Genomic DNA, 13,439 nt, shown 5'->3' on the forward strand with positions numbered 1-13,439 from the left:
ATGTAGATGCTAATCAGATGTGGTGCCTTAAAAAGTATGGCAGGAGAAACAAGGACTATCTACATCGCATCACTGCAAACTGCTCTAGCAAAGCTTTAGAATCAGATTGAAGTTAATTTTTAACTACTTCACTAGATGCCTCAAACCTGAACTCTGTGCTTCTTGATTTAGAAACACTGGCCAACACCCACTCCTCTGTATTTCTTCTTCAAAGGCACATGCAGGTTAACAAGAAGTCAATTGCTCAATAAAGCAAACTACCCTTGTATAAATGGCTGGTTTGTTTTGCATTTACCATCAGAACAAACAGGTGAAAGCCATCTTTAGCAGTAGAACAGATTCTAAACCACTTGTGAATTCCAGCAGCTGGTTCTACTGCTAAATCTAACTGAAACTGTGCATTTGTTTTCAGTAAGAAAAAAGGAGGTGGTTCTGCACAGCTGCACACTCTCCAAGACTGCTGTCATGAGAGATGTCCAGCAACATCTACACTTCATGCCTGTAAGAAGTAGAGATGATTTCACTAGGTGGATAGCCTCTTTCACAGTAGTAACCAGAGCATTGAACACATACTCCAAAGCACCTCAGAAATGCAAATTGATTCAACATGTCTGTCATTTGTAAAGTGTTTCTAACACTTATGGAAGGAGTTTCAAAGCAAAAATCTTGCATTATTCCAGAAGTCAGCATGGGCAGAGCAACACATTACAGCAAAGCAGAATGCAATTAATATGATCAGTCTACTTAAAACACTACTACAAAACCAATACCACCACGTGTTACACGTGCACATATATGAATGCATACAAAGCAGCAGGAACTTCAGAGTCTTAGGAGAAACTTGGGAGTAAAGTGGAGCAGGCCTGTTTCTTCTGGATCTACAGTGCTCCTAGACTTGACAGAGCAACAAAGGGTTAATGAGGTTGCAGCAGACAGGATTATCATGGTGGTAGTTACCGAAACTTTGGCATTCACAAACACCAGCTGGAGGAGTTCCAGAGTCTACACCAAAGACTCAAGAAACTTTTCACATTAAAGAGCATGTCCCAGTTTATTGAAAGCAGTAAATAGCAAATCCATGGTTGAAAGGACAGCAGAAATGCTCCATATGGCCTCAGCTGACCTGCTTTCTGTCACATGAGGCAGCCTGCACTGGGAAGCTGGTCAGATTCCCATTATCAAGACCTCAGGTTAAAGTCAGCAAGGTTAAGAGAGCCATCTGCAATATGATACACACCACAGATGCCTAAGAATAACGGAATATGCTGTTCTTGCCAGAGCATGCAGTGACTGTGCCAGTTCTGCCAGTCTGATTCCTGACACAGATGCCTTCGAAGTCACCTCTGTTGACACTTAGGACACAGAAGTGATTCCACAGCAGTCAGTTATCTGAAATTCTGACATCATTAGCCTGCTTCACTGTTTTTATGATGTATGTTGTGAGCCTTAGAGCAGTACACTGAATTTGATATGAGGGGAGACAACCAAACCCTGGCACCCATGAGTCATAACCTCTCAAGTAACAGTGAAGGCATTAGAGTGACAGGGATTCAATTTGATTGCCCCACTGAAGCACATGTGCTCCTTAACCAAGAATAATTACATCCTGTGCCTACATATTTGTATTGTCAGTTCACTTCCACATTACTTGAGATTTTTTTTTTGCTATTTCCTGTACTTCAAGAACTTGAAACCCCAAAAAGATACTTGGTATCTCAGGTGCTTGATACTGACATGGAAAAAACCTGAACATCTACACACAGATCAACACAAGCAGAAGATACATTTTCTTCTGTTACAGATTACCAACAAGCCAAACAAGATGAATCAATAAAGCCTAGCACCTACTACTTCTACCTCAGTCTCAATTTGCTTCTTTAGAAGGACAAGTTACTTCAGGTTTTAGGGTTGGATTTAAGGCTTCTAGCAGAGTGGCACATAAAGCAAATGTCTGCTCATCCTGCTTTTCAGAGGTTTCTAAACAGAAGACAAATTGATAGGCATACTTTCAGTGAAGAAGCCAAATGGCTAAACTTTTACCCAGATAAGTCAATAAGCTAAGTAATTTAAATGGTGCTCTCCTAACCCCTAAGGGCTCCTCCTTCCTACATAACTGTTCCCATCAGACATTTACACATAAACAGGCTCTGAATCAAAACTTCCAGGATAAGAACTATATTCTGTTCAAGGAGCTATTTGGATACAACCTCCATTTAAACAAATCCTGTCCTATAACCATTTAACTAATTAACCTACAGGAAGGCTGGGGAAGGACTTCTCAGGATCTCAGGTAGTGATAGGACTAGGGGGAATGGAATGAAGCTGGAGGTGGGGAGATTCAGGCTGGAGGTGAGGAGGAGGTTCTTCACCATGAGAGGGGTGAGACCCTGGAATGGGTTGTCCAGGGAGGTGGTTGAGGACCCGTCCCTGGAGGTGTTTAAGCCCAGGCTGGATGAGGCTCTGGCCAGGCTGATCTAGTGTGGGGTGTCCCTGCCCATGGCAGGGGGATTGGAACTAGATGATCCTCGTGGTCCCTTCCAACCCTGACTGATACTATGATACTAAGTCTAAATCCTACACTGCAATTGTGAGAAAGCTTTTTACACATTGCTTCTCACTGATAATTGGGGATCGAAGATGGCTGGTCTGAGTTCTCACATACTTCCTGATGCAAGCAGCAATAGCAGGTCCTTTCTAGAAGAAAGCTACCCTCATTGCCAAATACTGCAGGTACCTCCTCAGAACTGGCTAGCTTGGGTACCTCAGAGAAGTGAGCCCTGCCTGCAGCCTGGTCTAGCAGCTTAACCATACAACCTTCCTGCTGGCTACTGGAGAGCAGATTTAAGAGTCTGCATTTTTCATATGGATTTGCACAACATAGCTCTCTTCCCTCCCCCAAAATGCCCCATACCCTAGTAACTCACTTCAAACAATGAAGAGGTCCAGGAGAAACTCTGGTTACTCGATTGACACTAGCACCATTCACAGTGTTGAGATGGACTTCAGAGATGTACAGAGTCACAGAAGAGGACTGCAAACGTGTTTTCACAACTTCCAGCGGACATGTCAGAATTGCACCAACTGTACCTCCACATCTACAATGAGAAACAGGATCATTATATTCTTAGCTGCAAAGAAATAAAAGGTACCTTCACATATAATTAACTTCATACTCAAACTGCAGAAGGTGAAGCACAACCACAACACGCATGACAATGCCGCAGTTATTTGCCCTCCATGGCAAGCAAACTGTTAAATCAGTTTGACCCCACAACTTGGAGTGAAAATTTAAACAGACAACAATAAAGCTTCCCAAAGGAATGAAGGAGCACAGTCTTCAGGACATGCTGTTCAAGTGAGTCCTGGAAAGTAGCTCAGTCAAAATATTTAACTTCTTATGGTAAAATTTAACTTCTGTTTGGTGCACTCTTGACCATAAACAAGGTGCCACAAATTAAGGGTATAAAATATTTATGCACTATGCATGCAATGCTACATGAAAACCTGTGGTATGGCAATGTAATACAATTAAAATACTATGAAGGCATCTTCAGAAATCCATTAGTATTTCAGGCATTGCACCATGAAAGCATCAACTCTGAGTGTTTCCTGAGCTCTGCCCATTACACCAAGACAGACTAGATACTGCAGGCTAGAACCTGGAAGACAAGAGCTTTAACTAACTAAGCAGTTAAAAACTGGCAGGTTTTGCTTCAGTCTGCTACTCACTGCCATGAGCAAGCCAAGCCACGTGTGACTTGTGCCAACAGAGAAGTACTCTTGTTCTGCTAGAGCAGAACACTGTCGAAAACATATTACCATGTAGCAGCTCTGCTCAGAGCATTGTTCTGATGCTTGTCCATGACCCATTTAGGAATATCTACACTCCTACCTGTTTAACTACAATCACATACAGCCTCTATGAGAGAAAACTGATCCCAAAGACAACCCCAAATTCCCTGAGGAAACCATTAACAAAAAGTGCTTTCTTTGAAGCTTTTCTGAGACCAGTCTTAACTTAACCAGTTAGCTTTCCTAAAACTACAACCATGCACTCTTTAAAAAGCAACAAAACACCCACATAACCAGAGAAGCTCAGGTTTAAATTAGGGTGTTAATCAGTGGTAATAACTCATTCTGAAATCCACTTATAAAAAAGCAATTCTTACTACATTTGCAGGGTCCAGCATTCACTAAAACCACAACAACTTCTCATAAGCAGTTAACTAGAGCTGTTCTTTGATTCTGACAGGGGAGTTTCCAGCTATTTTGTTATGATGAGAGGCTCAAACCACCTGAAACCTTTTAAAAGCTAAAAGATTTGGTCGACAGTATTTTTTAAGTAAAGGTTTCCACAATAAAAAGCAGAGGTCAGCACAAATTAGAAGCAGTAGCTAAGACTCAAAACCTCCTATAAACCTTCAGAGGAAGGTAGCTTGCAATGTGTTGATTCCTCTCTTGCAGAGGATGACAGAAATAATGGCAGTTCTTCACACAGCACTGCATCTTAAACTGATCAGTATGAACTGACCTGAAGATACCAAACAGTTGCAAAGCAGGATGTTTGACCATGTTCACTTGAAGTTGCATTTAGACCTAGTGACCTAGAGATATCATTAGTAAGCCTGAAGGCATCTTGTCCCGCTCCTAACTCTAACATTAGACTGAAGTCTATGCTCTCCCAAATTTTAATTAAGGAAAGAGATCCAGTTTCTTCATCAGGTTGGAAAAAGGTATTCTCACAGAATGTGGGGAGATAGTCTCCCAGTGCATGCAGTAACAGACTGGCATGGCTTTTAAAGTAGTAACATATCAAAAACACCTCTGTACAAGCAATTGACTTGCTTACTACTCTAACAGTAATCTAAAAATAGCCTTTTAAAAAGAGTTGCAGGGAGAGACAGACTAGATGTGCTAATATTTATTTCTGGAAGCAGCAAGAGCCTGTGTCATGTTCAGGTTCACGACAGGAGAACCACAGGCACACTAGCCCTCAAAACCATCTGACACAAAGCTTTAGAGCCTGAATATCTTCACAGAAGACAGTAATTTACTGTGTTCCTTGCAGCTCAGTAGCAGACTGCTGATAATGGGCCTGTCCAATGTAGGAAGCTTTGAGTTGCTACCCCTGTCTTTGATCTAGTCAAGGCCACCCACTTCAGACTTCTCTGCATTCAGTTTTCCACATATTACATGAGGACTTGTTTTGAAGCAACAACAAAAGAAAGCATGTGGTATGGTTTATATTAATGAGGTTATTATGGAAGGTTGGGGAAGAAAGGAAAAAACCTTGGCCTGCATTCTTCACAAGGACTTAGAATTTGCAGCCTTGAATACTACTGGCTCCACAGCTACCTTGCACTGAAAAAATTTTCCAAAGTTGAAGATTAACAGTGACCTGGAGCTGGTATCCTGCTTGCTCCCCTGCAGCATATCCACATCACCACAAGAGACGCTTGACTGCCACAGCACTGCTGTGAGACAGCCACTGGGGACAGGTTACAGATACCCCATTCAGCAGTGGATTACTAAGGAAGTGGGCAGACATAACAGCTACTCAAAGCTTGTTCTTTAAGTCTGCCCACAGCAAGTAATGTTCAGTGATAACCATCTGATCTAATAGCAGCCAGCACTATTTTTAACTGCACCACAAGGAAGCTGCAGACCAACTGTCTCCCTCTGAGAACTGGGCATGCTTTACCTGCACCACATTCTCCCATTCACACCAATTCAAATCATCACTCTTGGTAGTTTTTTCTGTTTTGTTGGGCAGTTTGTTTGGGGATGTTTGATTTTTCTTTTAACAGGAATATTTGGGATATTTTCCACTAGCAGATGATAGTGTGGATTAAAATTCTCCTGTCCCCCATCTTCAAGACCTTAAATCGCTACTTACAAATTAATGTAGCAGCACTTCTATAGTGCTATGTGGTTCCATACCACTTCAGGCTTCACAAAACCCCCAACTTGTACTTCTATAAAAATGTATAATACTTCACTCTTCCAGACCCCCAAAAGCCTCATGAAATAGAGAAAGCATAGAGAACTGAAGAATCAAAGGGAAAAAGCCCCCTAACACTGAGGAACCAGACCTTGCTCACTAGTCACAAGCTCTGAGTCTGAACTGAATCATTAAGTCAAAGCATAATCTATGAACTACACTGATTTATCTGGTTCACTTGACCTTCAAGATAAACACTGAAAGGCTTGACAGAAATCTGTTTGAGAAACTGTCAGTAAACATAGCTTGTAGGTAAACGAAGAGACAACTCAGTAACTATGCACCCTGTACAAATAAGCAACTGCCCCTAGCACCAGTGACAGTATATTTTACTTAGAAATAGATTTACAGCCTTGCTTATTTAACAGACTAGTAGAAAAACTGAGACAGCAACTTCTTTGTGCTCCAAGTCATGGCAGGCCCTTAACAGCCAGTCACCAGCTCCAGCTTAGCAGAAGTGTTCTATAAATTGCCAGCAGACTGTGGCCACCACTCCTGCTACCATCCCCACTGGCTCAACTTAAGGGGAGTTCATTTAGTTTGTGGTTTAACACAAATTAGGGAATAGCAGTTTGGGAAAAAAAACAAGTAGTTAGAAAATGTTTAGATTTCTCCTCAAAAAACACAGGTGAGATTTTGGAAGCTACTTCCACTGGCTCATCTCACCTATCCCAAACTTGACATTTACCTCTAGTCAATGATTAATCCAGCCTTTCAGCTTCACCAAGTGAGTGCAAGAAGAATTTGCAGAGCTGACTTACAGAAACACCTGATCATGCAAGGGTGTGAAAAGGTACTTGTAGGCCCCAAATAAATTTAATGGGAAGAGCAAACATTGGTAGGTAAATCCACAAATACATGTATACAGGTAAAAAAAGGAAGATTAAAACCCCACTACCATCACAGTCAAGAGGATTATATCTGTGTTTCAACTCATGAAATAGAGACCCTCAGTGAAACAGACATCTGGTTGTCACGTGGACTGCATGACTGTGACAAAACTGTAGACAGTAAAACTAAGAACAGTTGTCTCTGACATTTGTTAGACAGAAGAACTCAGGAATATGGTAATGTTACCCTAAATTACAGTTTATTCCAGAAAGCAACCATACAAAAAAGGCAAAAAAACCCCCAAAGCAACAAAACCACATTTAATTTGATCCCTAATGTGCATTTAGAAGTCCATAACATCACTTGATTAACAAACCTGGCACTATATGAGCTTTAAAGTCTGCTAAAAATTTAACAGAAATAGCATTGAAACCTGTTTTCCCCAGATAAACCTCTATGATTTGTGAGACATAGCAAGGAAAGCAATATGCTTCGAAAACTTAATCCTGTGTAGCCTTCAAATCCTAAATTTTATTTCCAGAGATGGCCACACAATAAAACCTTCTTTTATTACAGCAAGTTGAGGGGATTTGCTCAGAAACCACTGCCTTTTCCCAAAGCAATGAAGTATCTCCTGCTGTTACTTTACATCCCTACAAATAAAAGCAGAGACTACTTCAGTATAGATGAGGGTCTCAACTTCAGCCATTGCAGGTGCTCCAAAGCAGATTAATATTCTAAATATCAGTGTCATCTGACCTAGAATTGAAACTCTGCAAGACTGTATTCCTTCAGGTAATTATGAGGTTTATGCAATAAGATAAGGCTGCGTAACACTAGTCTCAGATTCACCTTTCACAGTATTTGTAAACAGCCTCAGACACTCAAAGATAACCCTGACCCTCTTATCTTGGGTCCACATTCATTCATGTCCTACCACCTGTTTCTCTTTCCTGTATGAAAACAAAAATTCCATGCAAATATTGGCTGCCAAGAAAAATGGCAAGAAAACTGAGCTCAAGACTCCGTCCAAAGTAATAAACCCCAAGGCGTTGGTAAGCAGAGCTCCTTATCTTTTCACCCCTTACTGCAAATTTAGGTCCCAAACCTATGAGCAATTTCATACTGCCATCCTACAACACATGAGCAACTCACATCAACAGATCCAACTGCAAGTTTGTATATTAAGTTTACAGTATCCCTCTTTAGAGAGGATATCTTAAGAGTTTTAGAAAGGACAGCTTTCAGAAACACCAAGAACTTCCCAGTAATCCTGGGATTGTAGGGTTTTCCTTTTACCACACTGCTGAACTTGTATATTACACACCTTCCTTTCTCTTTAGCACTAATACAATGACTAGGAGCAGTGGCAGCCAGAAGCTTTCAACAACTTAATTCACCAACTGTTTCTTTGCTCAAAGTGTAAGCTAAGCTAATATCCTTAAGCTAAAAATACTTATCAGGTACTTCTAGTTAATGGCATAAAAATATAATTCACCTGTGCTGACATAGAAACCTGCAAGTGAAACCAAGAAAAACAGCAGTGTAAACAAGCATCACCAGCTTCCATTATCCAAAACAAATATCAACCTGCACAGTGTAGATTCTGTTATGCACCTGGGTAAATTAATATTTACAACCACATTAGTACTATGTAAAGCCAGTTGAAAACATCATTCATCTAGAACAGAATATGAGAACAACACCAGCCTCACAGTTTTCAAGTACTCACAGCAACTGGCATGCACTCTGGAAACCTCATGGAGCAAACCCCAAGCTAATCAGTGTGTTAAAGAAATGCTGCCTTACTCTCCACAGAAGGGTATCTGAACAAGACCTAAGGTTTGGACAGGAAGGTACTAGCTGTCTCCTGTGTCTTACAACAGGAAGAACTTGTTCTGAAAGGCTGACACTGTTATGAGATGAATGTGTTCTAGGGTAGAGACAAATCTAAGACCTTGGTGACTTAGTTATGGCTCAAGCAGCTATTTTCTGAAAGGAAGTAACAAGTCCCTATCATCACACTACCTGCTACATGAACTAGGGTCTTCCTAAACTAGAAAAACACAAGCATTTTTTCACCTTTAATTCCTGTATTTTGACACTCTGATCTCTCTGAAGAATTCAAATATTTATCTCATACATTTCCTGAGTCTATTTCAGTCACTGGAGGGATTTGCTAAGAACCTACCAGAAAGAGTAATTTAAACTACAGACCAGTTTGAGATGGTTCTACAATTACAACAAATAAACCAAGTCCCCCTCCTTGTACTTCCTCATGCAGTGAATTAGAAAAAGCCAGCTTTCTCCAAGAAACACCAAGAGTACAGAAATACTTGATAAGCAAACCTGAAACTGTCCAGTCCCAGACTCAGAAAAGCAGCTGTTGCACCTTCTACCCACCCTCCTTTTGCTGTGGAAACAAAGCACAAGCAAGTTCCCGCACCCCAATGGAAGTTTCGAGGTTGAGAATTAGTGTCATAGGCGTTCCAAAAATTAAGAATAAAGCATGACAATACCTGAATTTTCATTCAATTGCAAGCAGGTACATCCAAAACATACTGATCTTCCCTATAATGCAAAGTACTGTGTCAGCAATGCAGCAGAGTACCTTAGGGGAAAAGTTTCACCTGAAGCACAGTTTTATGTCACAAGCCAACACTACAGGCAACCAGGTGGTTCCTGCACCCACAAGCACAAGACACTACTGACAGCAAATGGAGCTGTGGTAACCAGCTGGCTTGCCGAAACAGAAGCTGAGAAATGCATCATATTTTGTCACAATGCCTCTACACAAATGATTTCAAATGTCACAACATGAAACAATTCCACATAGGATGCTGATCCAATCAGGTATGCTCCTTGTATGCACTCTTCAGCATAGAGAACACAATCACAGTTTTGAATATAGCCTAGAAAACTACCCTTAAGTGTTTTTTGGTGACAAAGCTTACAAATTCCATCAGTTAAGGAATGTGTTCTCAAAAGTTAGTAGCCTTTTTTAATCAAAAGAGAAATTCTTTTTCTCTCTACCTTACTTCATGTAAGTGTGACATTTTCTCATGCTACGTATTTTTCACTTTTAAACACATTTGCTGTTAATTTTACCTACAGAACTTCTGAGAATATGCTATTTTAAGAAGTCAAGAAGGTCCAGGTATTGCATGGGGAGGTGGTAGCATGTAAATGAAGCAGTACTTTGTTAATGTACTGGCTAACGCATGAGTCAATTCAGCAAAACCATTTAGGCAAGCTTTCTTCTTTACCTCTTTATTTTTCACTTCCATGATAGTGTTAGAAAGCACATTAAAGCCATTTCTGAGTGAGTACTGGATTCTCTCTTTTTAAACTTCCAAGTTAGTATTTCTGTCACAAAGTATGACATACACAATTAATACACAGTTATAAAACAGAGCTGGGATTTTTTTACAATTGAAACTGCTTGAGTAAAAGTTAGTTTACAACAGAACAAGTAGCAATTTCTGAGTAATTCCTTCACTCAGTGGCCAGCACTGCTGAAAGACTATTAGACCTGTTAGGAAGGGATAAGGACTCAGAGATAAGAGAAAAAGAAATGAGGGGGGAAATTATTAGAAATACAGAACTGAATTTTTAATGGCCCAGAAGTATTGGAGTGCAAAAGCTGGCAAAGCAAGCTAGGCAGCTACAGAAGAATCCCAGGACAGCCCCACCTACATTGCTAAAAGAGCAGTGTCATCAGTTAGTTTCACTACAGAAAGCAGGAACTGAAGGCTGAACTCAGACATTAAAAAAAAAATAAGTAAGGGCAGCAGATAAGAGATGATCACGTTGTTTCCACCCCAGTGAAACACACGGGAAAACAAAGTTTTCTCCCTTTCTCTTCAAGTTTCACTTGAGGACTAAAGATCACTCAGGTGATTTGTAGTCCACTGTGCTCACAAAGGAATCACGAGGTGGTCCTGGATAACTTTTCCACTGCTAAATGTAACCAAACATACACAGTTCACTTTGAACCAAGGTTACAGGAAGCATGTGGCTGGCACACGAGGAAACAACAATCAGCCCTTTCCTCACAGAATAACCCTTGACCCAGATGACCAGACCTCTCTGCAACAAGTTGAGCTAGGCAATCTGCATCCACTCTTGTTTCAGTTTTATAAACCTAGCACTATCATTACACACAATTCTGCCTATCAAGTTAAAGCAATAAAATAAGGCAGTCCTCCTTTCTGCTGCTTTTCTAATGTTTGCAAAGATGAGAATTCCGAGAAGTACACACTGTCACATCTCATGCCTCCTGCTGTATATAACCCCTCTTCCTCTTAAGGAGAGCAACAGAAATCAAGGGGGTGAAAAAGCACCAATAAAAATACTAAATCACATGTGCCACAGCACAAATCTGCTAAGTATACTCATGTGTACCGAAATCACACACACCTGCTCCAAGTAAGTGCTACACTCTTCTTCCACTTCAAATACCTCTGTCTAGAATAAGTGAGCACAAGTAGAAAGTCAAGCTTCAAGCCTTCTCCTGGGATGCAAAGTATGTTCTTAGTCTGTTGCTTCTCCCAGGTCACACAGCCATGCTCTCTACTCAAAATACACTTTTTACTGTTACTCCAAACAGGAAGCCCAGCTTTCTCTTTTAAAGTAGGAGCTCTTTCCACTTTACACCTGGAGGAACCACAGGCTGTGTAATCCAGACATGCTGCACATTACTCAGCTTAAGATCAAGACAGACTAACAACTGTGAAGGTACAACAGTCACCTCAAATTTACCACAGCTACACGGGCCACGTCTTTACATTTAGCAATAGCCTTGCCACTTATTTCTTCTGTCTTCATGGGTGAAAAGTTGTACTGAAATAGTACCATAGTACTGAAATGCATTCAAGCAACACGGTGGCCCTTTGAGACTGCAGCTCTCAGCCTGAGCAAAGAGGCATATCTGGGCAGCCTCTCTGATGAAGCAGAGGAGCTCAGCACGTTTCTTCACGAAAATATCAAACAGGGACAACCCCCTAGAAGGGCCAGCAGAAATAATACACTCTCTATAAAGGAAACCTTTACCCCCTCTTCCCCCAAAGACCCACGTACCGCCCGCACGCTGCCTGTGACAAAACGCAGCATCCGGGGCCGGCAGGCACTGGGGTGCGCCCTGCCTGCTAACAGGGCTCGGGGCCGTCTGCCCGGGCACGGCTGGGCCCACACGAGCGCAACTGGTCCCCCTACAGGCCCAGAAGGGCCTCCGGGCACCGGACGGGAAGCGGCGTACCAGAAGTGTCTTAGCATGACCTGCTACCCCTCGGAGACCCCTGCTCTTCTGCCCCACGGCCCCTCAGAGGCACAGCAGCGCCTCGCAGTGCTCCAGGGGTGCGCGTTCAGCTCTCCCACCCTGGAAGCATCCCTGCGATACCACCGGGCAGCCCCTCCCGACTGCAGCAGAGCTTCCCTACTGGACCAGGCCGCGACGGGCGGGTCCGATGGTGAGGCAAGATCCACGCAGCACTAGGAACACAAGACGGGAAAACTCCGCAAGAGCCATTTCCGGGGTTACAGCGACAAGGGCGGGGAACAGCTGCAGGACTGCACCCACCCTACGGTTTCCAGCGCAAAGGAAAAAGAAGGGCAGCAGAGATAGCAAAGTCAGGGCGGGGGAACTGAGAAGTGGGCGGGCGGCCATCCTGACAGCCTCTGCAGTCAGGCTAAGGCCAGTACCATGTCCACCGCTCCCCTCGCCAGGCAGCAGCTTCACCTACCCGCCAGCAAAGAGATGCACCAAGGTGTCTCTCTGGCTCATCCTCGTCGCCTGCAACCGGGCGGGAGGAAGCAGTGCCGGGCGCTTCCGCCCCGCGCTCAGCCGGGCCGCTCCTTACCGGGCTCTGCATAAATACGCACCACGGACGCGCGGCTTCCTGCAGCGAGGGGCGGGGCAGGGGCGGGGCTCCGCCTCCTGCCCGAAGCCTCTGCGGCAAGGTCCTGGTGTGGGATCCCTCGTGAGTGTGTAATGAGCCCCCGCCTCGCGTAAACAGAGCCCGCTATTGGCTAAGGGGTGTGGCGTCTTCAGCGGCTCCGCCTTATAAGCGAGAGGGCGCCTTACTCTTACTCTCGGTGTTCCTGGTCTGGGGAGCTGGTGGTTCTTAATAAGAACGCCTATACCTGAGGTTCCCTAGTTTTATTTGGTGCTTTTATGGTTGGTTTATTTGTTTTTCTCTTCTGTTTCCTAGAGTGTTTTCTGTTGAGCTCTGTTAGGCCAACAGTGAGTTGCTGTCCCCCTTGGCTGTGTGTCAGGCCTCAAGAAAGATCACCTATAGCAGTATTAGGAAATAAGTTTATAAACACCTTTAGGTTGTGTGGTGGGTTGAACGTTACCTTACTAGCTTATGTGTGTTATCTATCCAACAGGATCTTTTAGATATCATTGCCTTTTTTTTTCCCCTCCTTTTTATACCTAATAGTAGTTTATTTATATTTTACAACTTTCTGTTCAAGATCTGTGGAAAACTTTCTAGGTACAGCCTGAAACTGCTACAGGTGGATGTCAGAAAGGTGAAGCCAGGCTATTCTTAGTGGTGTCTAACACAAGGGCAAGGGGTACTGGGCACAAACTGGCATGCAGGAGATT

General features: G+C 42.8%; 1 protein-coding gene across 1 annotated transcript in view; it reads right to left on the reverse strand.

Moving 5' to 3' along the window:
• Positions 1 to 12,725, reverse strand: part of SLC25A36 (solute carrier family 25 member 36) — a 34,082-nt gene extending 21,357 nt beyond the window's left edge. Inside the window, exons 1-2 of the mRNA XM_068145470.1 lie at positions 12,574 to 12,725; positions 2,925 to 3,095 (exon numbers count right to left, since the gene is read on the reverse strand). Coding sequence (XP_068001571.1) covers positions 2,925 to 3,095; positions 12,574 to 12,614 — 212 coding nt within the window. The 5' untranslated portion in view covers positions 12,615 to 12,725. The remainder of the gene's footprint in view (positions 1 to 2,924; positions 3,096 to 12,573) is intronic.
• Positions 12,726 to 13,439: the final 714 nt, after the last annotated feature.

The sequence above is a fragment of the Melanerpes formicivorus genome, unplaced genomic scaffold (assembly GCF_026170545.1).
Source record: "Melanerpes formicivorus ecotype bairdi unplaced genomic scaffold, bMelFor1.0.p_v2 SCAF_12, whole genome shotgun sequence".
Classification (NCBI taxonomy): Eukaryota; Metazoa; Chordata; class Aves; order Piciformes; family Picidae; genus Melanerpes; species Melanerpes formicivorus.